Raw genomic sequence first — 27,087 nt, 5'->3', positions numbered from 1 at the left:
TGGCTTCCCGCTACGCCGTCATTGGCCGTGTGGTATCAACTTAGAATCGTTTCGAAGCGTCTCGACGTCGTCACATGGTCCTGATCGGTGTGGTTCTGCTACTTGGTTAGAGCGTCGTGACTGATGGTGAATGCGGAATTGGTTCATGTCGAGACCGTGCGCGGGTGAAACGGTGGAGGTCCAGACGCAGACGCCGAGAAAAGTGGCGAATTTACCAGTAAGTTTAAGTTGTTAGATCCTCATTTCCGTCTGGTCCTCATCTTTGACGCCTGTTTTTCGGTCTTGACGGTGCAGTGCGACACACGCGAGGACCGAAAATGGCCATCTCGAGCAGTGTGTGGACGGACCTCGTGGAAAAGATTCTTCTCCTTGGCCCTCGGCCAGCTCCCTCTACCGTGTCGATCTGTAAAGGCTGCTTGCCGCCTCGGCTGAAAATTCTCCTAGCCTCGTGGCATTGTTTGGCCTCTATTCCTTAATCCTCCGCCTGATCCTCCGCCAAGGTATCGGTCAATTTCTGTTTTCCTCCGTGCCTTTCTCCGAGCTAGCTGGCAGACAGCGAGAAAAATTTCTGGCTCTCTCCTTTGACCACCCTTCCGATAGCGCAGACCCGTCGGGTATGACGGTCTTGCCGCTCCTCCGTCGCGATTCTCACCTGTAGTCTGTCTCTGCCTATCTTTGCAAGAGCAAGACGCCCTGATTCGCTCAACTGCGCTGGTCTTCGTGGTGTCCGACGTTTCGGTCCTGTCGGCCAGCTGTCGTGATGTTCGGCCCTTGCAATTGAGATTTGCTTTTCATATAACCCCTCGAGTGGTATGGTGGTTTGTCTTCGTGCTTGGCCTCCTTCGTGTCGTATCTCTCTTCCCCATCTGGCCAGCCTTTTGTTGCCGTCCACGATCTCAAAGCAGTGGTTCCTTGACCGTGTTACTTCAACCCAACCTCACCATGGTGCCTTCAGGTGTTTCATCAGAAGAGGCACGCTCGTCATGTTCATCCTCTTCTTCTTCGACATCGACAGCGATCACGACCTCTACACCACCACGCTCCAACTTCCCATCAGCTGATGCCACAGCCGTCAACACAGCTGCGCCTACACGACGCAACAGTCTCTCGCTCAACAATGCTCTGTCCACCTCACCATCCAGCAACGCAACAACGGGCGCCAAGGGTGTCTCACCCAAGTGTCTCGCTCAGCGTCTGCTCCAGCAACAGTACCCTGATGACTTTGCAAAGTCCAAAAGCGACTGCGATGTGCAGATCGACGTCCAGACGTGTCCCAATACCCTCGTCGCCAACACCCCTCGTGCATCGTTAGACAAGCTCGACCGTCCCAAACTCATCGACGCCACGTCTGCCTCTTCGCTCACCTCTGACTTGAGTCAAGATGTGGAAAAGGCCGACCCAACAATAGACTACGGTCCAGCACCCGACGGAGGCATGCAGGCATGGCTCGTCGTCGCCAGCACCTTTCTGCTCATCATGACCAACTTTGGCCTGCTCACATCGTACGGTGTGTTTCAGAGCTACTACGTCTCTCACCAACTCGCACACCTCCCACCATCGACGGTCAGCTGGATCGGAAGTCTGCAGACCTTCATGATCCTCGGAGGGTCATTTGTGTTTGGCAAGATCTCGGACGATCACGGCAGTCGATGGGTGCTTGTGTGCGGCAGCGTCATCACGTTCGTCTCGATGCTGGGCGTGTCGTTCTGTTCGACGCTGATCCAGTTGATCTTGGTGCAAGGTGTTCTGTTCGGACTGGGTGGCAGTATGCTCTTCCTGCCTGGATGTGCGCTGGTGAACCAGTACTTTGACAAGCGCAAGGGCACTGCAATGTCGGTCATCATCGGCGCCGCGTCCTTCGGCGGGATTGTATGGCCACTCATATTGCAGGCCCTTTTCGATCAGCCCAAGATCGGCTTTGGCTGGGGTGTGCGCATCGCTGCCGTCCTTCTAGCCGTCCTGCTCACCATCAGCAACGTGCTCATGCGACCGCGTCTGCCACCTACCCACAAGTCACTCCATCAACCCTGGTCCCAAGCGTGGACACTCCTCACCCAGGACCCAACCACCTACACGCTGTTCGTGGTCGGAGTCGCCGTGCTGTTCATCAACTTTTTCGTGCCCTTCTTCACCATCGCTTCGTACGCCAAAAAGGTCGGCTTCACGCCATCCATGGCAACGCACATGGTGGCCATCATGAACGCGGCAAGCATGATCGGTCGTCTGGCGTCCGGCCCCCTCGCCGACAAGTACGGCAGGTTCAACGTGCTGAGCCTGTTTGGCTTCGCGAGCTTCTTGTCGCTCGTGCTGTTCTGGCCGATCCCTGGTCTGACGCTGACCAAGGCAGGCGTGTACGCGCTGTCGATCACGTACGGTGTTGCGTCGGGGGGCAGCATTGCCACCGTGGCTTCGTGTGTGGCTCAGATCTCGCCCAAGAACGCTGGTGCCAAGTTGGGCTTGATGTGGACCATGGCTGCTCCGGGAACGCTGGTGGGCCCCGTGATCTCAACTACGCTCGTCAGCAGGATGGACGGCAGGTATACCGCTCTTGCCATCTGGGCAGCGGGTACGACGCTCATCGGCTCGCTCGTCATCGCCAAGGTCAGGTTCCACCTCTCGAGCGGCAAGTGGATCGCCAAGGTCTGAACGTTTCTTCTTGCTCAACTGCATTGTCATCGCATACATAGAATTTTGCTTGTACATTACTACCACCTTTTGCATTTGCCCCCCTCTCCCATCTGTATACTACATCATCAATCGCATAGTCGCATACTAGACATGGACTACTTTGTCATCGTCGATCACTTGCCAGAGCCCAGAAAATCGAGCATGTGCTGAACCGTTGCATCCGCATGTGTCAAGACGATGAAATGCCCAGCGTTGGGGATGATGGCGAGATCGATCTGACCAAAGTACTTTGCCGTGCTCATCGGCACCACGTCGTCCTTGTCACCCCAGATGACGCGCAGTCTCGACCCAAACTGCCGCGCCACCTCGCGATGCACCTGCTGGCTGTTAAAGATCGGCCCGTCCTGCAGACTCGACACAAAGCTGAACTTGTACCCAGGGTGATACTTGGCCTGCCACCACGCCAGCGACCCTTTTGGTGGGGTGGGCAGCAGCGGCACAAAGCGCAGCAGTCGTTGCAGGACCGAGTTTGGCACGAGTTGCGAGCGGATGAGCTTGATGGCAGGGCGCAGGTCTGCGTTCGGTGTGCCTCCCGCAGGGCAGAGCAGCACAAGGCGATCTACACGCTGCGGGAAGTAGTGAGCGAAATGCGAAGCGATCGGTCCGCCGAGCGACATACCGCAGAGATCGAACTTGTCCCAGTGCGGGAGGTGTGCCAGCAGCAGCGTGATTTGCGAAACGAACAGCGCTGCATCGTGCGTCACCTGAGGAGAGTCGGAATAACCTCGTCCGAACAGGTCGTAGCACAGAATGCGGTAGCCCGCTTTGACGAGCTGCGGTGCGATCAGACTCCAAGCAGGGCAGGGAGTCGAGATGCCATGGACGAGCAGCAGCTTCTTGCCGTCCTCGGGTCCAAACTCGTAGTAGCGGATGGTGCCGTAGGGCGTGTCCAAGTCGGCGCCATTGGGCAGGACGTCGGCAGGGTATGGCTGCCTGTGGATTTTGGCGGGTGCCTTGAGGATCTTGGGATAGTTGGATCGTAGACGTGCGTTGCTCAAGAAGAGGTAGAGCAGAGAGGCCGTACCGGCCGCGGCGGCGAGGGTTGCTCTGCTGGCTTGCAGCTTGTCGGTGTAGGACGAGAGGGCTGACATGGCGCGAGGAAAGCAGGGGTGTGTTGAATGGCAGTAGTAGAGAGGTGAGGACTCAATAGCTCAATCTTGCTGACGCAAAAGGAGGACGAGAGGGTCAACTTTGTGCAAGGAAGATTAAGCTCGGCAAACGAACGAACCGGAGACAGGGTCCAGCACAAGCGGGGGAACCACCACAACCACCACCACCGCCGCCGCCTCAACAAGCTGTCGTCCGTTGATGCGATCTTGCAAAGCGGCGGCAGTAGACGGCAGAACGGCAAAATCACAACCGCCAAAACCAAAACCAACAATCTAACACTTTAATTTACTCTCCACTCGGCGTGGACGAGGACGACTGGACTGTGCACACACACACACAAAAGTGACACTTCCCACCTTGCTCACCAACATCACTTGCTCCCACCACTCACACTCGGGTTGTCGACAGCAACGATACGATGACGACGGCTACGCCCCTGTCGCTGCCGTTCGTTCTCGATCAGAAAGACCGTGCCCCAGCGTCGCATTCGGGCCGCCGACGATGGAAAGCGGATCGTCCCAACTATCGGGCCATCCTCACCGCAAGTCAATCCAAGAGCTCACCGGATGATGTGTCGGCCTCTGCATCTTCGCGTTTGCAGCAAGGTCTCAAGGCGTCAACATCACAAATCGGGCCCGAGCACGACGAAGCCGAGCTCGAGGAATGGGGTCTTCCTTCGTCATCTCGGACCTCGAAGCTGGCTGCTCCAACCGCCGCTTTGTCATGGGACGAGAACTCTGCTCAGGCCAGCTGCTCATATCTTCAGAAAGATAGCGCAGCAGCATATACATCCGCTACACTTCTGGATCGTTGGGATCCGTCCATCTCTTTTGCTCCATGCTCATCGAGTGGCTCGGACCCGAATAGCCGTCGACAAGCCAACGCCCAGCCTATCGCATACCGCCCAGATCTCGGCCGCGTACTTGCAGTAGGCAGAGAAGACGGCACGATCTCCATCTACAGAGCATATGGCCGCCTCGAGGACTATGAGCCAACGTCCAGCAGAGATCAACATGCACGAGACGCCGATGACTCTTTTCCAGCCTCCGCTTCGGCCTCTGCCAATCTCTCGCAGCTCAGTCAGTTCCCCTCTCGCCGTTCATCCATTGTCTCGAGCGCATCTCGTTTACGCAGCCCGGAGATCGAGACGCCTTCCATCCGGTTTCCCTCCTCGACTGCTTCGAAATCGACCTCGTCTTCCGGCCGCGAGCCAAGCCCTCTCCTGCCTTCACTGCCACACGTCGATCGCTCGTCTCTGGCCGCTCGCTCGACCATCTCTGCTGCCTCAGTCACCTCGACAGTCGCAGCCAATGTTCAGATCGACGATGGCTTGCCGGCCAACAGTTTCCAGTCTAACGTCAACGCTACGGGTCATACTACCGGCCGCGCGTTCGGAGAGCAGGCAGAGGATCGCTTGGAACTACAGATGGCCGCAGCCGAGAGGAATGATCATCAGCATGGCGTGGTCGGAGGTGTAATCGAAAGGCTTGGGCTTGGTTCCCACTCGCATTCGCCATCACTGCATTCTCCAAAGGAGCACTCGCGTCATCCTACCTCTCACCGCATTCGATCAAGCGAGTCCCGTCAGTCCCCCGTGACCCCACCGACCGTCACTCCACCAACCGAAACACGGTCAGCGTTTTCGGAGCATTTGAAGCTTCAAGCAGCCAGTCAAGGGTCCGCCTCGCCAGCCCCCCTTGACACTTTGGTACCCCCTTCTGCCTCGGATGCGTGGCTACGCGATCCGAGTCGAGGGAAATTCAAGCAGCTCATGACACTGTTCACCTGCGATCGCTCTGCTATCGTTGCGCTTCGACTTGTATCTTTGCCTGCTGCACGAGCAGAGCCCAAGGCGGAGGCACCAAATTCTTCCGCGACTGCCCAGCCTTCACTCGACAAGAGCGCTCTGCTTGTTGTCCAGGAAGCCGGCAATGTCTCACTGTGGTCCATCCTGGAAGGCACCATGCTGTGGCAGTCGGACGTGACCTTGGCGACGGATGCTTCCGCCAATGCTGATTCTCTCGACCTTCCGGGAAAGGATGCATCGGCGTCGCTGAGTGTGATCCAGTCGCTCAGCAGGCAGCTCCCCGCAGCCATCGGTACACCTCTCTCCCGCAGCCCTGCCGGATCGGCAAGGGCATCGCCGCGGCCACCGACGCTGACAGCCGGCGACGCCAGCATGAGACGATCCATGCTTCGTGCTGCGTTGAGTGCGCCAGATGCCTCGACGAGCTCCAGGTTGCGCGAGACACACGGAGTCAAACTGACCAACTCGGTTCAGATATTTGAGGTTGGAAGCACTCTCGTCGCTCGATTGTGGGACTCGCACTCGCTGTCAGTACTCATCATCGGTCTGGAGGACGGAAGGCTCTTGCCAGGTGAAGCCCTCGACGAAGTTGCTGAAGCAAAGACGCAGGCTGAGGATAAAGGCAAAGGAAGTTCCCCTTTGCTTGCGAATCATCCTCCCAGTCGGCTGCATCTCGCCTGGAACCTTCCTGGATCGGGAGAGCCTCTTGACAAGGTCTTTCTCCTTCAACCGCTTGCCTCCGATACTGCAGGTGGAAATGCAATGCCAGCATCGAGCGAAATCGCCCTCTTTGATCTGGCAACGGGACAGATGGAGGGCTTGGTCGCTTCAGCGGGGTCAGAAGACTCGAAGCCGAACCGCGATGGTCAAGGCGCTCGGACCGATCGCATCACGGCCCTGTTGCCTCTCAGTCTCGAACGGATTGCGGTAGCCAGCTCGGGTGGCATTCAGATCCTCTCACTTTTGTCCATCGCGGCTGGTACTTCAAGCTGTTTCCAGCACGTCTCGCCTGCGACCAGCAAGAATAGTCTGGGTGCGGACCACGAAGTCTGTCTGCTCCGCTCGGCTGTCGCACCGCGATCAGGTCAACGACTCATCATCGGCGGAACGCTGCAAGGCGAGGTGGGCTTCTGGCAAGCATCCGTAGGAACAACACAGAGCGGGACCTCGCCATCTGCACCTCAGCTGGAAGCCTCGCTTTGTGTCTCGACGACGCCCGTTGAGGCTCTGGTTGTGTTTGGCGACGAAGACAACACGATCCGGCTGCACGGATGCGTGGCTTGCGTATGCGCCGACAGCTCGGTGACCGTGGTGCTGCTGGAAGGCTTCCGACTACTGTACACTGTGCCGGGCAGAGGTGCGCGTCTAACTTCGCTGGCAGTGCGCGCAGACGAGCTTCTGCTGACGTACGACGACGACAAGGCGCGCGTCTGGGATCTGCGAACACAGGAGCTTCGCCGAAGTATTGCGACAGACCAGGCACAGGCGCTCGTCGAGGATGGAAAAGGATGGTGGACGGTCAAGGCCATCGAGCCGTACAGCCCGCTGAATTCGGGCACAACGGGTGTGCTATCGCAGCTGGCTTGCGCGCGCGACGATGCTGCGGCGTCGCTGCTGGTCAACTTTCGACGTGCCATCGAGGCTGCTGCTCGCGCTGTGCGAGGTGCCGGGCAGTCTGGCGCGAAAGAGGATGCGGCGCCGCGAACTGGGACGGCAAACGCAGCATCGTTTCAGCCATCCGCAACCCTGCGAGCGGAACAGGACTTCGAGCGCAACACCGCGCCGCAGTTGGTCGGACTGGCCTCGCCAGCAGCGCGCAAGGCGGTCAACATTGTTCGACCCTTGCTACCGACCGTGTTTCCGACTGGACTGGACGCGGACATGGATGCCAAGCTTGCAGCACTGCTTGATTTGGAAGAGCCCGCGTCTTCAGTATCATCTCGTCGAGGCCACAGTGCTCTGAGCGTTGGGTTGCACTCTGCACCGGACGCTCTCATGGTGGGCGGATCTAATTACCCAACTGCCGTAGAAAGTGGGGACGACGTCAAAACTGCTTGGAAGCTGAGCAGTCGGCTCACGACGACGCGTCTGCTGGTGGCATCCGCCCTGCTGCGTATTCTCGGCCATGTCAGCGAGCTACAGGGCCTTGCCATGGATCTGCAGCAGTTCGTCGAGGACGAAGCTGGCCTTGCATCATTGATCGGTGTGGGATTCAGAGGCGTGACGCTGAACGAGGTGGTGCCGTACTGGCTGGACAGTAACTCGGAGCTTCAGAGCGCTAGTCGCAGCATTTTCCACCTTGCTCTAGCACGTATGGAGGAGGGGCAGCTGGACGAACTGTGCAATCAGTGGCAAGGCTTGCTGTCGTCCGCAAAGACGGCAGCTGCGCAGAGCTCCAAGGGTCGCGCGGAGAGCAGCACTTCGGCGTCGACGTCGGCTGAAGAAGCCGAGCTTCGAACGCGCGCGCTGGTGCTGGTTGGTAGTATAGCGGTGGAGCGGTACACGAGCTTGTCGCCGCAAATGCTCAAGGACATTGCCAGCACGATCCACGGGGCCATTGTCTCGGATCAGGGCAGCGAGTTGCGGACGGCGCAGGCGCTGCAGATGCTGGGTGTTGCGATCGAGCTGTGTCGAAGCGGATTCTCGGTGTGGCAGCACTACTTTGACGCGGCCGAAGTGGTGCGGTCGTTGTTCGCGCTCAGCACGTCGGCTGCATCGAGCACTAGCGGCAGCAGCAGCAACGCCAATGGAGACGGTGAGCTGCGCACCTTGGCTCGAGCCGCAACTCTACAGATTGCAGCGGAAAACACGCCGCTGTTTATGACGACGCTCTCGCTCGACATCCTGCACGCACGCTCGCCCGCACACTGCTCGGCGACGATGCGCTTGGTCGCGTTCATGGTGCGCAAACGCCCTTCGGTCCTGGTGGCCAACCTGCCACGCCTCGCAGAAGCAGTAGTGAAATCGCTCGATCCTACGCACACGACGATGCGCGAGGCCGTGGTGAACGCTGCGACCGTCATGATCTCGGAGCTCGTCTCGACGTATCCGAGCGTGAGCTTTTTCGGCGCGGGCCAGCGCTTGGCCGTGGGTACCAATGAAGGCGCGGTGATCATGTACGATCTCAAAACAGCGACGCGGTTGTACGTGTTGGAGGGGCACCGACGGCGAACGGACGCGGCGAGTTTCAGTCCGGATGGGCGAAGGCTGGTGACGATGAGTTTGGAGGAAGGCAGGGTGTTGGTGTGGAAGACTTCGGCCGGGTTCAGCAGCTTTTTCTCGCCGGGGCAGATGCCGAGGCAGGGCGCGACGGATGCGAGGTTGACTGATGGCGCGTACAAGGCGTTCCTATTCAATGTGGGTGATCAGCAGCAACAGCAGCAACAGCAGTCGGGGGTGGAGGCGCAGCAGACTCAGTCGCAGGAACAGGACTTTGTGGGCTTTGACAGAATCGGGTTCCACTGGAACTCGGAACGCAGCGTCAAGGTTCAGATTGGTGAGGCGCAGCTCAATATCAGTGTTGACTAGGGAGGGAGGCAGCATCTCGAACCCGAGGTCTAATGGCTACAGTAGTAATGACAGCGCCTGCTCTGCTCTGTGCCAGCTTCTTTCTCTGCAGTCAATCGTGTGGAAGAGCCAACTGTTCAAAGGATGTCGTCAAGAGGCGAGCTCTAACACACAGAAAATATTGGTCAAATTCAAGACAGGGGTTCATGTCTTCTCGAGTCTGGACCCTGAAATGCGTGAGCCCCCTAACTCGGTCGCTGTTGCCCGCACTCCTGAACCACGATCATGTTGCTTCTTCTGCAATGCGAGGCTATGCGCTGCCACTCTAAAAGTCGCACCTCTTCGACGCCGCCGCCCACTGGCTCCGGAGCTTGTTCGTCACAAGCGGGTCATGATTGGTGCAAGAGCGAGCGAGCGAGAGACACTGTGAGAGTTGTGAGGAGGTTGCATCGAAAATGGCTAATGTAGAAGTGTCAATCAACAGCAGCAACGCGCCCACAGTGTGCATCGGAAAAAATTCCGACAAGGGCAGAACAACACTGATTCTCGCAAAAGCCCCTGTCCAGCAGTGCATCCTCCTCCCTATTGCAGCTCGTCGAGATTCTACTTTGAGAAGAGCCGCGAGCAGCTAAACTCTCTCCCTCCCGCCCTGCTTTCCCGTCGAGCTGCACCTCAATCCTACTCCGGCTGTGCTTCTTCGTTTGTTCGTTTGCTCTTGCGTTGCGCCCACTCAGAGGACCTGCAGGCTCGTGCGTGCACGTCATTCTTCCCCTTCCCGTCTCCACCATCATCACCATCCTCATCACCTCCAGCTAGCTCGCCCTACGCAGCTGACTGTCTTATACATTCACTCCCTATCACTCTCCTTTACACACACCACTTCCACGTCTCAACGCACTTACATTACACGATATTCTGCCAACCCATAAGCCATGGCCTACTACTCAAGGCCAACATCGGCGGCTGCCCACGCACAGGATGAACAGGACCAATATCCATACTATCCCGACCCGGACCTCATCGTCGGCAGCGGCGCCAACACTTCCTTTGTCAACCCGTACGAGGCGGCTTCCTCTACATCGCATGCTTCCCCCTTCTCAGATGCCCACGCGGCCGGCGCCGGGCCTGCAAGCATCCTTCCGCTCTCGCACCAACAGCGCATGTCGTCGTTGCAGCAACAACCGATGAGCATCAGCGTTGACCCTAGTCAACAAGCACACATGCCCCCGCTCAGCGAGAGCTTCTACAACCAGGCAGCGTATGCGCTCGCTAGCCCGCCAGCTGCAGCTGTCAGTCCGGTCGGTCACCTCGCAACGCTCCCCGAGTACTCGCAGGCGCCCATGGCGGCGGGCTCGGTGGACGGTGGCTATACCTACTACAACCAGAGCGCTGCTGGGCACTACTCCTCGCTGGGCCACGGCGAAGGCGATGACGACGAAGACGACGATGATGCGGCGACCAAGTACTCGCCCGGCTCGGTGTACGATGAAAAGCACGAGTATGGGCGTCCTGCTTCGGCAGCTGCGGGCGCAACTTCGCCCTTTGGCAGAGCTGCGGGTGCGGCGTACCTCACCAGCCCGTACGCTCAGGTTGCGGGCAACGACGACTATGACAACGATGCACACGGCGGCTTCGCGGGTCGTGCAGCCCACAGCCCCTACGGTGGCAGTGGCGACGCAGGCGCGTATGACCCCAACTACGCCTACGGCGATGCTGGCGTGCCCGGTGCAGGTGCAGGTCAATTTGGCGACAACCACTTCGAAACGCAGCACTTCGGTCCTGCTCCCGCACGCGGTGCCCAGCTGCGTCGACACAAGACCAAGAAAAATGTACGCCTCACCAAAGGCAACCTGATCCTCGACTGTCCTGTCCCCACCAAGCTGCAGACGTTCCTCACACGAAGGGCCGAGGACGAGTTTACCACCATGCGCTATTCCGCCGTGACGTGTGACCCAGATGATTTCGTGGCGGAATCCTTCACGCTGCGCCCGGCGCTGTACGCCCGCCACACGGAGCTGTTCATCGCCATCACCATGTACAACGAAGACGAGGTGCTGTTCTGTCGAACTTTCCACGGAGTCATGAAGAACATTGCGCACCTGTGTTCGCGCAACAAGTCACGGACGTGGGGAAAAGAGGGGTGGAAGAAGGTCGTCGTTGCCATCATCAGCGATGGACGCAAGAAGATCCATCCGCGGGTCCTTGACTGTCTGGCCGCGCTTGGCGTGTACCAGGACGGCGTGGCCAAGAACATGGTCGATGGAAAAGAGGTGCAGGCACATCTGTACGAATACACGACGCAGCTGTCGATCGACTCGAACCTCCAGTTCAAGGGCGCCGAGCGTGGTCTGGTGCCCATGCAGATCATCTTCTGTCTCAAGGAGAAGAACGCCAAGAAGATCAACTCGCATCGATGGTTCTTCAACGCCTTCTGCCCCATCCTCCAACCCAACGTGACGGTCCTGTTGGATGTGGGAACACGACCGGAGAACAAGTCGATCTACTATCTGTGGAAGTCGTTTGATCTCAACTCGAACGTCGCCGGTGCGTGTGGCGAGATCTGCGCCGAAACCAAAGGCAAATGGGGTGTAGGGCCTCTGCTGCTCAACCCGCTCGTCGCAGCGCAGAACTTCGAGTACAAGATTAGCAACATTCTCGACAAGACCACCGAGAGTGTCATGGGCTACATCTCGGTCCTCCCCGGTGCCTTCTCGGCGTACCGCTACATTGCGCTGCAGAACGACGAGTTCGGCCACGGCCCGCTGGCATCGTACTTCAAGGGCGAGAACCTGCTCGGTGCGGACGCGGATGTATTCACCTCCAACATGTACCTCGCCGAGGACCGAATCCTGTGTTTCGAGTTGGCCGCCAAGCGCGGACACGGGTGGGTGTTGAAGTACGTCAAGTCGGCTCGCGGCGTGACAGACGTGCCCGAGGGCCTGCCCGAGTTCATCAGCCAACGCCGCCGCTGGCTGAACGGCTCGTTCTTCGCGGCGGTCTATGCGCTATACCACACGGCGCAATTCCTGCGCTCCGGCCACAACGCATGGCGCAAGGCGCTGCTCGTGTTCGAGAGTTTCTACTCGTTCATCAACATGTGCTTCGCCTGGTTCGGCCTGGCCAACTACTACATTTTCTTCCGCATCCTCACAACGTCGCTCGAAGACCCGACGTTCCACCTGCGCGGCATCGGGGTGTTCAACGTGTTCATGCAGTACATCTACTTGGGCACGGTGGTGGCGAGCTTTATCTTTGCCATGGGCAACCGGCCGCAGGGGAGCAAGTGGAAGTACTGGGCGGCGGTGGTGGTGTTTGCGCTGCTGACCGTCTACATGATGGTGGCGGCGGTGCTGTGTCTGAGCAAGGTGGTTAAGCGCGTGGAGCACGATGCGATCTATGCGCAGATGGTCGTGTCGCTACTGGCGACGTATGGCGTGTATCTGATTTCGTCGCTGTTGGCGTGTGACCCGCTGCACCTGGTGACGAGCTTTCTGCAATATCTGCTGCTGGCACCGACGTACATCAACATCCTCAACATCTACGCGTTCTGCAACCTGCACGACTTCAGCTGGGGCACCAAGGGCGACACGACTGTTTCAAAGGACCTGGGAGCCGTCGTCAGCACGGGCAAGGGCACTGTCGAGATTACGCTCCCCACTGCACAGGCCGACATCGACACGGCGTACGACGACGCGCTCAACAATCTGCGTACGCGGCCCATGATCATCCGCGGCGACGCCAGCAACGAGGAAAAAGCCGCCCGCCAGATGGACTACTACAAGAACATCCGCACCAACGTCGTCCTCGCCTGGGCACTCAGCAACGGCGTCGTCGCCGCGTTTATCTTGAACGGCGATGCTTCGAGCACGTTCGACTCCGGCAGCGGCGTGACCAGGACCAAGGTGTACATGGTGCTCGTGCTTGTCTTTGTCGCTGGCATGGCATGCATCCGCTTCATCGGCTCAACGCTCTACCTCACCATCCGACTCATCAACGGCTGAACAGAGAGCTTCCTCCCTTACCCTTCGTCCTTCGCTCCGAGGAGAAGTTCGCATCATCCTATTCTGTTTGTGATGATGCATGCAACCTCCTCCTTCTCTCACTGTTATTGTACTTTTTCGTGTTTCTCCTCTCAAACGGACTTTTACTTTTCGCGCTCAGCTCCCAGCCCCTCAGAATGACTCCTACATGTACGATAACGACTTCGCGAGTGCTGCCTTCTTTCATGCCCTTGCTCAATCAAAGACTTGACGCATCCATCCTCACACTCAACGCGATACACACAGCTTGTTCTGGCTGGCTTTCTTTGATTGATTGCCTTTTGCAACTAAAAATACAAATCGGCGCATCGGACAGGCTCATCACACGCCCTCTCACGCCGCGCGAACGGCTATATCACTGCCACCCACCTCGACGCGCGGCTGTCTCGCCTGGGCCATGTCAACCGCGCGAACGGCAACACGCCTCGCCTCGGCACTCCGCACCCTCCGCACCACGTCTGCCGGCACATGCAGCCCGGCGCCGCCGCCCGCCGCGTCGCTGAGTGCGGCGTACGCGAGCACGCGCTTGAGTATGGTGAGGGCCGCGTCGAGCTGCGCAGAGATGGGCTGTGCGCGGCGCGAGGCGGCGACCAAGTCGCACGCGCAGATGGCGTGGCGCGCGAGTGTGTCAATGTCCGAGACGGTGGTGCGCAGCGCCGTGTGGTCGCTGACGTGTGCGTCGAGGTCGTGCTGCATCGTGTCGATCATGTCTTGCACGATGGTCAGCCAGAAGTCGACGGTCGGGTGGTGGTGCTGTGGGAATAGCTCCGCGCCGGATGCCACTTCGGACGGGCTGGTCCACAGGTTGTACTTGCGCCAGATGGTCAGCCGCACCCAGACGTGCATCCGGCAGAACATCTGCACGGTTCTGCCATGTACGTTGTGCCTCTCGGCCTCGGTGCGCGGCTGGTGACGTACGAATGCATGTTCGAGCTCGTCTAGTGCGGCAAGACAGCCTCGGACCTTTTCCAGCGTCTCTGCCGATGGTGTGTTGGATCCATCGACCTCTTGCATCTTCTCGAGCTGCGCCAGCGAGACCGTCAATCGAGACAGACGCGCCGACTTTCGCATCAGATCCTGCGAGTGGAAGAACGGCGGGGGCAGGTCGTCTGGCAGTAGACTGGGCTGCCAAAACGCCATGGGCCGAATACCGTGGATAAATTCGGGCAGGTCGACTTCTCCAAAGTCCTGGTCCGGTTGCGCAATGTACTTGCGAAAGCGGTGGCTGATGCCTGTCCAACAGAGCCGGACGATCGATTCGTACTTGACCTCGGACTCGGGCGTGTCGGACGCCAGCGGTCTCGACCAATACAGAGGCGAGTCCGGCTCGCTATCTTGCAACAGCGGTTCGCGCGACGAGACGGTCTCGTGCAGTCTGAGGGTACGCACCACGTTTTCGGCCAAACGGATGAGGCTGTTCTGCTCCATGCTGCCGTCCGGTTGCGTCAGAGCAAGGATGCTGGCTGCTTGTCCCAAGGACGGGGTGAGAGCAGCCCCATGCGCGGTCGAAGTCTGCAAGTAGTCTGCCGCCATCTGCGATAGACGCGAGGCGAGCTTGCGCGATGCCTCGTTGGCGGACCGCATGTCTGAAGTGCGTTCGTCTGAGATGCGCGTCTGATGCATATCGCAGGCCGAGACAGCCAGCACGGCGAGATAGAGAGCGGGATCCGCACGCGCACGGCCTTGACTGCCTGAAACCACGCTCAGAAGCGTCGGGGCGTGGAGCAGGCCGAAGAATACCGCATTCGACTGCACGAAGCGCGTCAATAGATGCTGGACGATGCGTGTGGATGTAGATCGTGTACGTCCAAAGGTACCCAGCAGCTGTGTCCACCAGTCGTCGTGGTCGCCCAGTGTAGGCTCCATCGGGATCGGCGACGTGTTGTTCTGTATCATGGCTAGGTCGGAGCCGGGCATGCTGCTGCTCGGAGTCGACGAAGTGGATGAGTTGGATTCGCGATTGGGATCGGACCCCCGGCCGGGAGAGGAGTGGTTCGACGAATCGCTGGCGATTTTGATGCGCTTGGAAGAGTCGCTTGAACGGGACGTCTCGGTGCTTGAGCGTCCTTCTTTGTCCTTGAAGGATTGTGGCAATTCAGGTCGCTTCACGCCTCTATCACGGCTTGTGTTGCTCGCATGTGCCTGCTCTGGATCATTCGGCTTGGTAGGCTCGAGAGAGGTGGCGGCATTGCTGCCTTTGTCCGGACTTGTCCGCCCTGCAGCTTTTACTTTGGTCTTTGACGGGGCATAAATGCAGTCGATGCTGCGGCGCTCACAGTGTCGACATGGCGTTGCTCCATCGCAGCGAAGCTTACGAACTCGACAAAACGAGCAAGCCACTCTTGCGCGCGGAGGTTCAGGATCGGCGCCGGTGGAAGCCATGGCTGGTGGATGGGATTGTACGGGCGAAGTGACGGGTACGGCCTCGCGAAGGGATGGAGCTTCGTGGCCCAGGTGGGCATGGTATGTGGAAGATGCGACAGGCGGGATGGGCGCGACCATAGTCATGGAGGACTGGTGCTGGTATCTCTGCCATTCTTCGTCCGAGGCGCGCCGATTGTGTAGTATCGGTGCAGGCGCGGCTATCGTCGCCGCTGCCGCGCGCATGTCCCCGACCGAATGTGCGTGCGAGTAGAACTCTGTCGGTCTCGGCAGGTCGTGAGCGTGAGCAGGCCATGCCGGTGATGGGCCCACCATGCCGGTGTGTTGAGGCACGCGAGCGTGAGAACTCCAGTCATACTCGGGCACGCCACGAGGATCGAGAGGAAAGCGTGAAGGGCCGGCATGATGCGGTGCGTCCCATCGAGCGGGTGGCATCGCAGGCGCGGAATAGTGAGCGGGGTCGCGCTCATCGATGGGCATCCTCCTCGCCATGGCGTGTATCGTTCAGTCGAATAAGGTGGCGATTCTAGATGAGAAGCAGTCCGATGCTGATTGACATGACTTTATCTGGGTGACGGCGCCAGGAGCAGTGTGCGAGTGGACAGCCGGTCCATCCGATGTCGCCTGAAGAGGCGGTGGGCTGCTTGGACTCGACGCAGCACCTGGTAGATTGTCGATGAAAAGCAGCGCTGATCTCGTCACACTTCTCTGCACGTGCGAGCCCGTTCGAGCTTGACTTGCCACGGGTCAAGATGCTTTAGCAAGCTGTGTCAAGCGTAGGGGGAATAGCAGCCAGTCAAGACAATCGGTTGTGGGTCTATCGTCGTAACGGAATGGCTGTGTGTCGCAAAAGATGTACCTCGAAGCGGGAAGGAGGGGCAATGTGGTTGAGTCGAGAGGAGGCGGCTGTCCGGTGGCTGGACTTGCCGAAGCTTTTGGTTTTTGTGGAAGGAAGAGTGCGATGGAGGCTCGGAGAGAGAAGACGAGAGCGGTCACAGGAATCGGACAGCTTCCCTTCCAATCCAATTCAGAAAAGGTGCGGATCGGCAGCGGTTCGGATGCGTTTGTGCAGCCTAGCTTCCGGACAACAACGTGCTTGTTGTTGGTCACTCGCATATCAGCTTGCATCGGAGTGTCTCTCCCTCTCCCCCTCTTTTCAGCAGCTGCGAGATTTTGAAAGCCGTCCGCTTGCCGGAGGAGAAAGGAGAAATTAGAGCACACTCTGCATCTGCATCTGCTGCATGGCATGGCGTGGCTTCACATCTCGTCTCTGTAGAAATTTGCCGCCCGCTCGACACCGCGACGAGCACCAGAAGCCAACAGAAAGTAGGTTCGGAATCGTTCCGAACATGAGCCGGTCTAAGCTCGCTTCGAAGAGCATACAGACACAGCACATTGCAGTCCATGGCATTCACCCCATGCGGAACCAATCCGATCCTGCGATGCTCGAAACCGAGCTCCATGTGTTCGTCTCGCATACATACTGTAGAACCTGCCTTTCCTTTGTGTCCCTTCTTTAGATGAAGACCAAAAAAATGAGATGAAATAGAGAAAATTGAAAAATTGAAAAATTGAAAGAAAGAAAGAAAGAAAGAACAAGCGAAGGCTATCATCATGCCTTGGCTCCGTTTATCCCGAGAGCGAAACATGTGAATGCAGCGGACCGTAGCGCAAGAGAATTCTCTCGAGGTGATCCTCAAGCAACTGTTCCGGTCTTCTGAGTCTCAAGCCTCGATCAAAAGTCGGAGTGGTGCTTCAAGGTGAAAGTCCTCTTTGTCGGCGATGCCGGCGACTTGAGAGTCTACTGGAAAGACGATCTGGCTCAATGGAGAATGGTTGGCAACCGCTTGGGCCGTCGTTACCACTCTGTTGGAAATCAAGCCTCATTCTCGATCGGCAACATGCGCTGCCGCTGCAGCGAGCCATGCCTGCCCTCTCCCTCTCTCCCTCTGTTCTTCTGCACGGTCAACCAATATTTCAACGCCAGCTTTTTCCCGATTGTTCTGCAGATGCAGGTCGAGCGGCTACCGCATCTAAATCAGGCACCGTGCGCAGCAGCCTCGTTACTGTATTTGTGGTTTTTTTCGTGTCTTTTTTTTTGGGAACAACATCCAAGAGAGGGCAACCTTATGGCGTTTCGATGGTGTTACGTACAGTACGATACAGTACGGTACAGTACAGTCGGTGGTTCGCTTCGGTCCCTTCTCAACACGGACGCACGGCCGCCTCTTGCTTTTTTCCCGCCAATCGTAATCTTGCGTCAATCACAAGCTCGTCACATCCCATTCGGCGAGCGAAAGGTGAATTGCGCCAGTGAAGGAGAAGCCCAACGATTGCCCCAGAAGCTCGGCGGCCCCGGCGAAGTCGGGATCGTTCCCGACAGCGCTCTCACGCTAAGCCTCTAGACGCATACGCATCCCTTCGGCGAGGGCGCAATCGAGCTGCAAATCTTCTTCTAGAGCTGTCACATGCAAAATTGACCTAGATAGTCTCTGCGGTGGAAGCCAGGAAATGGCATGTTTTCGACGCCTCGTTTGCTACTAGCCTGCGCACCAAAGGAAAGCGCTTGTGCCTGACGCATACGCAATGAGGGCTGTATAAGAGCGACGCTGCTAGTCGGTTCCACTTTCAACCTCGCCCGTGCAGCTGCATTTCTTACCACAACTATGAGCGCCGCTTCCCATTCGCAAGCGCTCGGTACAGCAAGCGAGACGCCGGCAGCTGCCTCGCGTCATGGCGGCTACGACGAACATTCTTCTGTCAACCACCCTACAATTGCAGGGCCATCCTCTGCTTTAGCGATCGAAGTTGTAAATGGCCGCTTCGGTTGTGCCGTCTTTCTGAATGAAGAGCAACAGCTGCTTCTATGCGAGGACCTTCCATGCGATTTCGCCTTCCACGATGAGCATGCAGTTCCGTCGGCCCGAGACACAGTAGCGCCACTACTAGTCGAGCATGAGACAATGGCACCCAGTGAAGCTGTCGAAGCTGCTGGCACTGATCTCGCCAACAGTGCCGCTCACTATGGATATGTCGGGAGTCGTAAGTGTGAACCTGGTGGCTACATCCGCTCATCGCTGCTTTACGTTAACTCACTGTTTTTGCGCCAAAACAGTGCTGCCGCAGTTCGATCCTGAATTGATTGTCCTGTCATCCAGGTGTCCCGAAGCCCTTCTAGACATGTTGCGGGACTTTGGTGAGCTTGACACAGAAATCACCCGCAGCTCTCAGCTTGCTGACTCTTTCGTTGCCGCATCGACAGCCGAACAGCGCAATAGCGTCATCGACATCCGAAAAGCTACAAATTTTCAGCTGGCCTTGGGCTTGTCGAGTATTGAAGAGGCGACCGAGTTTAGTCGGAGGGATACAGATCGAGAGCCTTCCGAGTCCACATCCAACGACGAGCGTTCCATGCCGGCTCTAGTGATGCTCGATGCAAAGGTGGCCACCCCAAAATCCACGCTCGCAGTACGTCGACTGGCTCAACCTTCAATGCGTCCCATCGTTGGTCGAAGCTCGCAGCTAACATTGCGACGACTTGCTGTTGTTACACACAGATATCGGCGGTGGGACCGCTCTTGTCGAGTCTGCGCAGCAGAAGAGAGATCGGTCGGTCTCTCACCCTTGCGTCGTTATGCCTCAACGACCATTTATTCGTCGACGAGAACACCATCAAGAGCCTGGGCATCAATTCGAACGATGTACATGCCTTTGTTCACGCCAAGCAAGGGCGTCAGGGGTTCTCTGTTCTCGGTATGTGCTTTCGCAATATCTAGCCTATTCCGAACCGCAGTTTGACGTTCATCTCTGGGTCGCCATCTTTCGGACCTCTCAAACTTTCGAGAACAACTTCAGCCATGATGAATCTCACCTGCTCTAAGTGTGAGTAACGCTCTCCATTGCCAGGTTCGGCCTTCTGTTTTTCGGGTAGCACAAGCTTAAACCTTGGATCGGGCCGGCTTTTGTCGAGCATTCTAGTCTCACAACCGCTGCTCAAACGATGGGTCATGCTGCCGCTCGCTGAGCGAGATGAAATTCTTAGACGGCACGAAGCTGTCGAGCTCCTTGTGCGGCTCGATTCCACATCAGAAATGGACCGACTTCAACGGCAGCTGAGAGAACTTTGCGGAGTTCCTCAGGTCTGTCACAAGCTGAACATGGGAGTCGGTTCAGCATGGTTGTGGGCTAGCTTGATGAAGGTAAGGTACAGCTACAATCCATTGAAAGATTGGGGCCAAAACTGACTACTGTCGCTCATACTTTCGAATCGTCCACCTTGCAGACTTGCAACGCCATCATGAACCTCCGTGCTGAGCTTAATGGTCTCGACTTGTCCCGATCGGAGATGCTGAATGAGGTGACTCGCCCTTCTGCTCAGTGGACGCAGTATACCCAATGCGAGTCTCTATTCTGACCTTCTGAGAGCACGATTGCCCATAGCTCAAGGCACAGGTTATCGTCGATTCTCTGCTGCGTCTTTCCGACGCTATCGCATATACGGTAAGACGAATCTAGAAAGAGCGTTTTACTACCAAGAACTTTGTAGTTGACAAATGCACGTGCTTCTCATGCCAGATTGACTTCGAGGAGAGGTATGGTGCTTGCGACTAGCAAAGAGGCAAGTATGGAACGCTCTGCATTGCTGAATCGCTGACACGAGTCGCCTCAAACTTCCGCCCTACAGCAAGACGGACGGAAAAGTCACAGTGCGAACCGGTGTCGACATGTATCTCGACGAGCTTCGAGACCTATACTTGCGCCTCCCTGATCTTCTGGATGGCGAAGCTGTCGACCTTCAAGGACAGCCAGCCTTCCGACCCACCAGGGGGCAAGTCAACCGAATCCGAATCAACATGAGATTACGGAGAAGATTGGCACTAACCTTCAACTGAACCTGATTTTGGACATTCCCAGTCTTCACGTCGTCTACTTCCCTCAGATTGGCTACTTGATCTGCGTTCGAGACGGAGAGACGGTCGAAATGAAAGCCGACCCCTCCTTGGCTCAGGAATTTGTGAGCGATGAATTGTAGGTCCATCTTTTCTTGATCGCATTGCCGCAGCTCACTATGCTGTGTACTGAGTCGGACTTCTCTGCATCGATTAGTGTCTACCTCAAGAATCGTCGCATGACCGAACTCGATCACGATGTAAGCGAGAGCTCAGACCACACCATCGCTTCGATTAGGATCGCCATCGTTAACGAGCATACTGTATGAACATGCTCCAATCGTCAGCTCGGTGACGTCGCTTCCTTTGTCGTAGACAAGGAAATCGAGATTCTGGACGGACTGCAAACTCTCCTTAAGCAGTGCTGTCCGGTCCTGCTAGCTGCGCACGCCGCTCTGTGCCAGATCGACTGGTTGGTAATGCCGTTTGCGTCTCAAAAACAAAAAGTTCGCTGGCTGACGCTCTACGCCTATCGACCGTCCTATGAGTCTCCTTGCCTTCGCTCGAGCTGCGACGATGTATGATCTCAAAAGTATGTTCAAGAGTGTAAGGATAGCAAGGGTAAGCGAAAGCAGACATACTGAACGCAGGTTCCATTCGAGTACTCGTTGTCCTCCCTCCAGGGCCGATCTTGGTGGAAGAGCAAGTCATCCGACTCAAAGGAAGCCGACACGTGCTGAAAGCCTTGTCGAACGAGGGCTTTGTAAGTCGCTCAGGGCGATGGTAAGCAAAGCAGAATTTCACTGACCTTTCTCGCTTGCAAACAGGTGCCGAACGACATTGAACTTCAAGGTGGCCTTGGCCTTCCGGCGCAAAGTGACCAAAACGCCAATGCAGAAGATGGGCTCGGCAGCCAACGAGGCGACGTTGATGAAGAGGAGCTTGGCCAAGGATTGCAAGAGGAACTTCGCTCAGGCGCTCCAGGAGAGGCCCGACCAGGATCTCGGAGATCAGCGACAGACCTTCGAGAGAAGGAGAACAAGCATAGCGTCATGGTGTTGACGGGAGCGTGAGTATACGGTCGGGAATCGGCTTCGTCACACATCTCGTGCGCTAACTTCCACTTGGCTTCCCATCAACAGCAACTCATCCGGTAAAAGCTGTCTTCTTCAACAAGCTGCGCTTTCGGTGTAAATGTCGCCATCACCTGTCCGGACTCTCGACTCACCGAGCAAAGCAGTTGACCTCACTTCCTCTGCACTGCGTGCAACAGCTATCTCTGTCAATGTGGAAGTTTCGTCCCTGCCGCATACGCAGAGCTGGGCGTATTTGACAAGAGTAAGCATTCCTCATTCCTAGACTCTAACCACCCACTAGACAGAGTTCCCGCACTGACGTTCTCTGATGCTCGAACAAGTCCTGACGAGGATGAGACAGGATGAGTCGGTCTCGAGTGAAGGCAGTTCTTTCACCCGCGAGCTGGGACGTCTTCATCGTGGGATGAACATGTCGACCAGCAAAAGTTTGGTCATCCTCGACGAGGTGGGAAGAGAGTGTCGCAGCGACGGTGAGATATCCTTGGCCCCCACCCTTTTTACAACGCCATCGGTGAGGTAGAGGATGCTGACACAGCACTTCCGGATCGATTCAACAGATGGTGCGGGTCTATTCGTTGCCACGATCTACGAGTTTTTGCAGCGCGGACCTGAATGTCCTATCGTCCTATCGGCAACGCACCACCTGCGTACGTACTTTGTCCACTCCACCGGCATTCTTCTCACCCCCAATCCACACACTGACCCTTCACCCTCGCCTCAATCCTCGTGCAACACAGGAGCAATCGAACGCCACCTCCCCGAAACACTACCCATCCAACGCGCACACATGCAGTCTATCCTCCTGCCCACGATCGAACAGACCTACGCCTCGCTCACGTACCTCTATAGCCTGCGACCCGGTTTTGCAGGCACATCGCACGCCTGCCACTGTGCACGTCTCTGTGGTGTGCCCCACATCGTCGTCGAGCGAGCCGAGCGCATCTGCAGGATCGGTCTCCGCGCGTGGCACGATTTGGAAGCGAAGCAAGACGAGGCGATCGTGCGGAGGCTGTTGCAGCTCGAGCTGGGGAATGGAGGGGAGGGTGAAGAGCGGCAGAGGGTGAGGAGGGAGATGGCGGAGGTGGACGATGAGGCAGCGCTGAGGTGGATTCAGTGGGTATTGACAGGTGATGAGGATGAAGTGGAGGCGGATGGGGAGGAGGAGATGCCATTGGGTGTTGCGTAGGGGAGGACAACGAGTGATTGGGTTTGCTAAAAGCGAGATTTGTTACAGCGAGGTTCAGGTGCACGTGTGAAAAAGAGGTAAAGTATATGTTCCAATCGTCCGTCTCGAAAGTACTGTATGCTGTGGGCTATGCGGCGATGCAGGTATAAATGTGGGTTCGAGAGCAGTCACTCCCCGCGCGAACTACTGAATCTTGCCACGAGACGCCCGTCGACAAGCATCCGGATCATACTTCATGATCCACGGATGCCTCAATACTTTGGTCAAAGGCAATCTGTCATCCGGCTTCTTCTTTAGCAGCGCCCTGACCAGATCCCCGGCCTCTGGACTGAAATGCCTGGGAATCTTAAAGTCGATATTGTTGATTCTCCTGTACGTGCCCGCGGGCGCATTCTCGAGCTCCTCAAAGGGCGGTACGCCTTCCAAGAACTCGAAGCACAGCACGCCGAGAGCCCAGAGGTCAACGGCCTTGTCGTGCTGTTCGCCGTTGACCATCTCGGGGGGCAGGTAGTCGAGGGTACCACAGAGGGTTTGGCGGCGGTTGCCGGGGGCGTGGACGCTCCAGCCAAAGTCACCGATCTTGAGGTCGCCCTTTATCCCGAGGAGGAGATTCTCGGGCTTGATGTCGCGGTGGATGACGTGTTTGCTGTGGAGATACGAGAGGGCATCGGCCATTTGCGCGATGTACTGTTGTTCACGCCGCAGCGAGGCAGGCCAGTCAGAAGCAAAGCGGTGTCAATGTGAGTGAAATGCTGCTCTGTCGTAGCAAAGACGGTGTGAAGGAGACTTACAGTAGCAGCGACTCTCTCCTCGAACCTTCGATCGGGGAGCTTGTTCATGAGCTTGTACAGCTCTCCCCTCCCTGCGAACTCGAGCATCAAAAACACCCTGCCCTCGTCGTGAAAGTACCCATGGAGCCTCAAGATGTGGGGATGACGCAAGTTCATTTGGATCTCGATCTCCCTCCGCAGCTGCTTCTCGACCTTGTTCTCGACGAGTTCGTTCTTGTACATGCACTTGAGCGCGATGATGTAGCCCTTGTTCGGCCCCCCTTTGGTGCGGACCATGTAGACACGGCCGAACTTGCCTTTGCCCAGGGGACGGCCCATTTCAAAATCGTTGAGCGACCAGACGCGCGTCGGTGGATGCGTCTTGCCGGTGTCGGCAGAAGAGAGGATGAGCGGGTCGAACTGCATGGTGCCACGTCGACCTCGGGCTTCGTCGCGCTCCAGGCCGCCGTCGTATCGGCCCAGATCCACGGAAGCTGCGGCCGAGGCGGCTGACCCCGAGTGCATCGGCTGCTGCTTAGTTGGTGCAGCCGAAGTCGCTGTGGGGCGGTAGGACGACCCGGTATTGCTCGGCCCCCCTGCCACGCTGGGGGGCCGACTCGGCTGCTGTGTGCTCAGCCTTGACCCGTTGAGGGGCTGCGTCTGCGCGGGGTTTGCGGAGCGAGCGATGCCGCTGGGATTCGTGTGGCTGGAGGAGGCGGATGGGGCAGCCATGCGGTTGAAGTGTTGCATGTTGACGCCCATATTGATGCCCATATTGGATGCGATAGAGCTCGAGGGAGCCAAAGGCCGCAGTGAAGAGTTGGTCGGATGGACAAGTCGATTGGCGTGCGATGGTTGTGCGTGCGATGGCCTTGACCCTTGCTTGAGGTCGGCTGCTGAGTCGGCGCCATCGAGGTGGAGATTGGCCATTTGCGACTCCATGGTGGAACAGCTCTGTATGGTGAGCGCGATGCTGATGGTGGTGATGCAAGCGCGGCTTCATCGAGCAAGAAGACAAGACCTGCAATCCAGGGTGCAGCTGCTTGCCCGGCCTGCAGCTCACGAAGCGAGAACAACACACCCAACTCAATCAACTGCAGAAATCCAACACTGCACGGCGCGTCAATAAAAAATAACACGCTCACCGTCGCTTTCTCCGAAAAAGCCTTGTCAACGCAGAGCACGTGACCCAAACACCTCCACAAAGACCGTCGGACCCTGGACTGAGCACCTTTTTCTTTTCGACCAGCGCTCCTTCTGATCCTTCTCAGCTTGTACCATATGAGAAGAGTCTTGCACAACCGACCGCCACGCTGACCTCTGGCCTCGAACAAGAATGGTGCTCTACTTCACATCCACTGCGGTGGATCCACCAGCGACCATCTACATGGGCAAAGACAAGTTCGAAAACGAAGAGCTTCTCAAGTACGGCTTGGAGCGAGACGTCTGGTTTCACGTCGACAAGCTCTCATCCGCACACGTGTATCTTCGCTTACCCGAGCACATCGAGTCGTGGGAAGCGATACCCGAGCCATTGGTCAGCGACTGCTCGCAGCTCGTCAAGGCTAACTCGATCGAGGGCAACAAGAAGGCGAACCTCACCATCATCTATACGCCTTGGGCCAATGTCAAGAAAAGCGGCGACATGGCGGTCGGTGCCGTGACTTTTCACAACGATCGCAAAGTCAAGCGTTTCCATGTCAAGGAGAAGGACAATGCGGTGGTCAATCGGTTGAATAAGACCAAGAGAGAGGTGCAGGTTGACCACGAGGCAGAACGCCAGGATCGTCTTCGTGAGGAGGGTAGGCTGAAGAAGGCCAGGGCTATCGAAGATGTAAGTGTCATGATGCCGCATCGCAAGATGTCGTGGTGTCGACAAATACCCGAGGCTCACTCTCAGTCACCCTCCCTCTTTGTGAACGCGTGCAGAAAAAGACCCAGCAAGCCGAACAGAAGCGGAGAAAGGAAGAAGCAGAGGCAAGAGATTACTCCAAGCGTAAGTCGGCTCTCCTCACATGTGCCCGTCTTCGATCGCATCCTGTCCTTTCTTACAACTACGTATCCCGCTCTTCACCCACCCCCTTGCCGATTGCAATACGAAAGTCTATTCTTCCGAAGCTATGGAAGAAGAGCGCAGACTCAAGGAAGAGCGCAGGCTTGCAAAGCTCAACGGCGGGGCATCAGCAGACGAAGACGAAGGCGAGCACGATGATGGCATGGACAGCGACGATTCGTTCATGTAGTACAGCCTCGACATACAGCCTCAACGTCAAACGTTCCAGCCTACGCACAGCATGCATCCACCATCAAACACAGCGAACCGAACAACAATTTGTCAAAAGAATACTACAGTACAACATACAATACGGGTCAATAACGAGAACGAGGACGAAAGCGGAACCGGTTCAAAACGACATGGGCGCGTCTCCAGCCGTCGGCAAACAGGAGAGAGATGCAATCATTCGTGACTACATTGGCATCCGCTGCTAACGCTGGACGGTCGTGCAACGACGTCGTACACCACCTTTCTACTCGGAGGCCTTCTTCTTGCTTGGCGCCTTGATGAGCGTCTTGTGGATGTGTGGCAACACACCACCTCCGGCGATGGTGGCGCGAACGAGGCTGTCCAGCTCTTCGTCTCCTCGAATCGCAAGCTGCAAGTGTCGTGGAGTGATACGCTTCACACGCAGATCCTTGGATGCGTTGCCAGCCAGCTCGAGCACCTCGGCAGTGAGGTACTCCAAAATGGCCGATGTGTACACCGCGGCCTTGGCACCGATGCGGACGTGATTTTGCGTGCGATTCTTCAGGTGTCGGTGGATACGTCCGACAGGAAACTGGATGAGGCGGAAGCAAGATAGGATGGGGATGGTCCAAAGCAACAAAAGAAAGGTTAGTCGGCTGCGTTTCCCACTGGAACAATTTCCATCCAGGTCCGTCGTCCTCGCCGTCCATGGATCGAGGCGGTCGGCACCCACCCGACAGCAACAGCACATAGGCGATGGATTGGCATGCCTTGCGTCGGATTGAGAAAGGCGCACATCCACCCATATCCGGTCAAGGCCTCCTCGACTTCGGGGTTCGTCCATGCTGCTTCGACGCGTCATTCTTGCCTGCAGACGACGTAGCCAGCTTAGTACAGTCCATTCATCTTACACACGCGTCTCCATCGTTGGGGTATCATCAATGGCGCGTGCCTTCGTGGCGGATGGATGGCCGGATGGCGTGGTCGCAGAGCAACAGAGAGGTCGACCGGAAGCGCGAGCGATGCGGATGTCGGCGATGGATGGATGGATGGATCGCGCTACTCCCAAAGAAAGACGTGTCTCTGAGAGCTTGCTGCTGGATGGATGCGCCGATGGACGGAATGGACAACTGGCGATCAAGAGCATTGCTTACCTGAAGACCTGCACGGGCAGACTGCGTGACCTGCTTCTTTGGCTCGTTCTTGGCGTTGGCGGCACCACCTTTGCCTCCCTTTGCTCGTGGGTCGGACATGTTGGATTACAGTGAGGTAGGTGTTGAGTTAGAGTAGTGGCTGGGAATAAGAAGCGTAGCAATGATGTCGAGCAACGATCGAGATGGTGGTTTGATATGCCGTCAGCGAGGTG

General features: G+C 57.2%; 9 protein-coding genes across 9 annotated transcripts; 5 read left to right on the top strand and 4 right to left on the bottom strand.

Annotated features, from left to right (window-relative positions):
* Positions 1-942: 942 nt before the first annotated feature.
* On the top strand, positions 943-2,646 carry EX895_000706 (uncharacterized protein; the record flags this gene model as incomplete). The annotated part of the gene is made up of 1 exon (XM_029881307.1): positions 943-2,646. One exon carries the CDS (start codon positions 943-945, stop codon positions 2,644-2,646), a length of 1,704 nt encoding a protein of 567 aa, XP_029742693.1.
* Positions 2,647-2,801: 155 nt separating this feature from the next.
* On the bottom strand, positions 2,802-3,779 carry EX895_000705 (uncharacterized protein; the record flags this gene model as incomplete). Its single annotated transcript, XM_029881306.1, has 1 exon — positions 2,802-3,779. The coding sequence occupies one exon, from the start codon at positions 3,777-3,779 to the stop codon at positions 2,802-2,804; it is 978 nt and encodes a 325-aa protein (XP_029742692.1).
* A 437-nt stretch (positions 3,780-4,216) lies between these two features.
* On the top strand, positions 4,217-9,133 carry EX895_000704 (uncharacterized protein; the record flags this gene model as incomplete). Its single annotated transcript, XM_029881305.1, has 1 exon — positions 4,217-9,133. One exon carries the CDS (start codon positions 4,217-4,219, stop codon positions 9,131-9,133), a length of 4,917 nt encoding a protein of 1,638 aa, XP_029742691.1.
* Positions 9,134-10,044: 911 nt separating this feature from the next.
* Positions 10,045-13,113, top strand: EX895_000703 (uncharacterized protein; the record flags this gene model as incomplete). Its single annotated transcript, XM_029881304.1, has 1 exon — positions 10,045-13,113. The coding sequence occupies one exon, from the start codon at positions 10,045-10,047 to the stop codon at positions 13,111-13,113; it is 3,069 nt and encodes a 1,022-aa protein (XP_029742690.1).
* A 372-nt stretch (positions 13,114-13,485) lies between these two features.
* EX895_000702 (uncharacterized protein) lies at positions 13,486-16,026 on the bottom strand (the record flags this gene model as incomplete). The annotated part of the gene is made up of 1 exon (XM_029881303.1): positions 13,486-16,026. The coding sequence occupies one exon, from the start codon at positions 16,024-16,026 to the stop codon at positions 13,486-13,488; it is 2,541 nt and encodes an 846-aa protein (XP_029742689.1).
* A 2,174-nt stretch (positions 16,027-18,200) lies between these two features.
* Positions 18,201-22,706, top strand: EX895_000701 (uncharacterized protein; the record flags this gene model as incomplete). The annotated part of the gene is made up of 21 exons (XM_029881302.1): positions 18,201-18,576; positions 18,650-18,730; positions 18,797-19,002; positions 19,092-19,287; positions 19,390-19,416; positions 19,513-19,733; positions 19,817-19,891; positions 19,975-20,034; positions 20,110-20,126; positions 20,219-20,362; positions 20,449-20,562; positions 20,641-20,683; positions 20,771-20,895; positions 20,972-21,015; positions 21,107-21,186; positions 21,251-21,492; positions 21,566-21,613; positions 21,697-21,761; positions 21,841-21,990; positions 22,078-22,167; positions 22,258-22,706. 21 exons carry the CDS (start codon positions 18,201-18,203, stop codon positions 22,704-22,706), a joined length of 2,853 nt encoding a protein of 950 aa, XP_029742688.1.
* A 183-nt stretch (positions 22,707-22,889) lies between these two features.
* On the bottom strand, positions 22,890-24,418 carry EX895_000700 (uncharacterized protein; the record flags this gene model as incomplete). Its single annotated transcript, XM_029881301.1, has 2 exons — positions 22,890-23,393; positions 23,498-24,418. The coding sequence occupies 2 exons, from the start codon at positions 24,416-24,418 to the stop codon at positions 22,890-22,892; spliced, it is 1,425 nt and encodes a 474-aa protein (XP_029742687.1).
* Positions 24,419-24,812: 394 nt separating this feature from the next.
* Positions 24,813-25,719, top strand: EX895_000699 (uncharacterized protein; the record flags this gene model as incomplete). Its single annotated transcript, XM_029881300.1, has 3 exons — positions 24,813-25,310; positions 25,406-25,472; positions 25,580-25,719. The coding sequence occupies 3 exons, from the start codon at positions 24,813-24,815 to the stop codon at positions 25,717-25,719; spliced, it is 705 nt and encodes a 234-aa protein (XP_029742686.1).
* Positions 25,720-26,004: 285 nt separating this feature from the next.
* On the bottom strand, positions 26,005-26,974 carry EX895_000698 (uncharacterized protein; the record flags this gene model as incomplete). Its single annotated transcript, XM_029881299.1, has 2 exons — positions 26,005-26,313; positions 26,876-26,974. 2 exons carry the CDS (start codon positions 26,972-26,974, stop codon positions 26,005-26,007), a joined length of 408 nt encoding a protein of 135 aa, XP_029742685.1.
* Between the last annotated feature and the right edge of the window lie 113 nt (positions 26,975-27,087).

The sequence above is a fragment of the Sporisorium graminicola genome, chromosome SGRAM_1, assembly GCF_005498985.1.
Source record: "Sporisorium graminicola strain CBS 10092 chromosome SGRAM_1, whole genome shotgun sequence".
Lineage (NCBI taxonomy): Eukaryota > Fungi > Basidiomycota > Ustilaginomycetes > Ustilaginales > Ustilaginaceae > Sporisorium > Sporisorium graminicola.
Note: the sequence above shows the minus strand (reverse complement) of the source record. Positions and strands in the feature narration are given on the sequence as shown.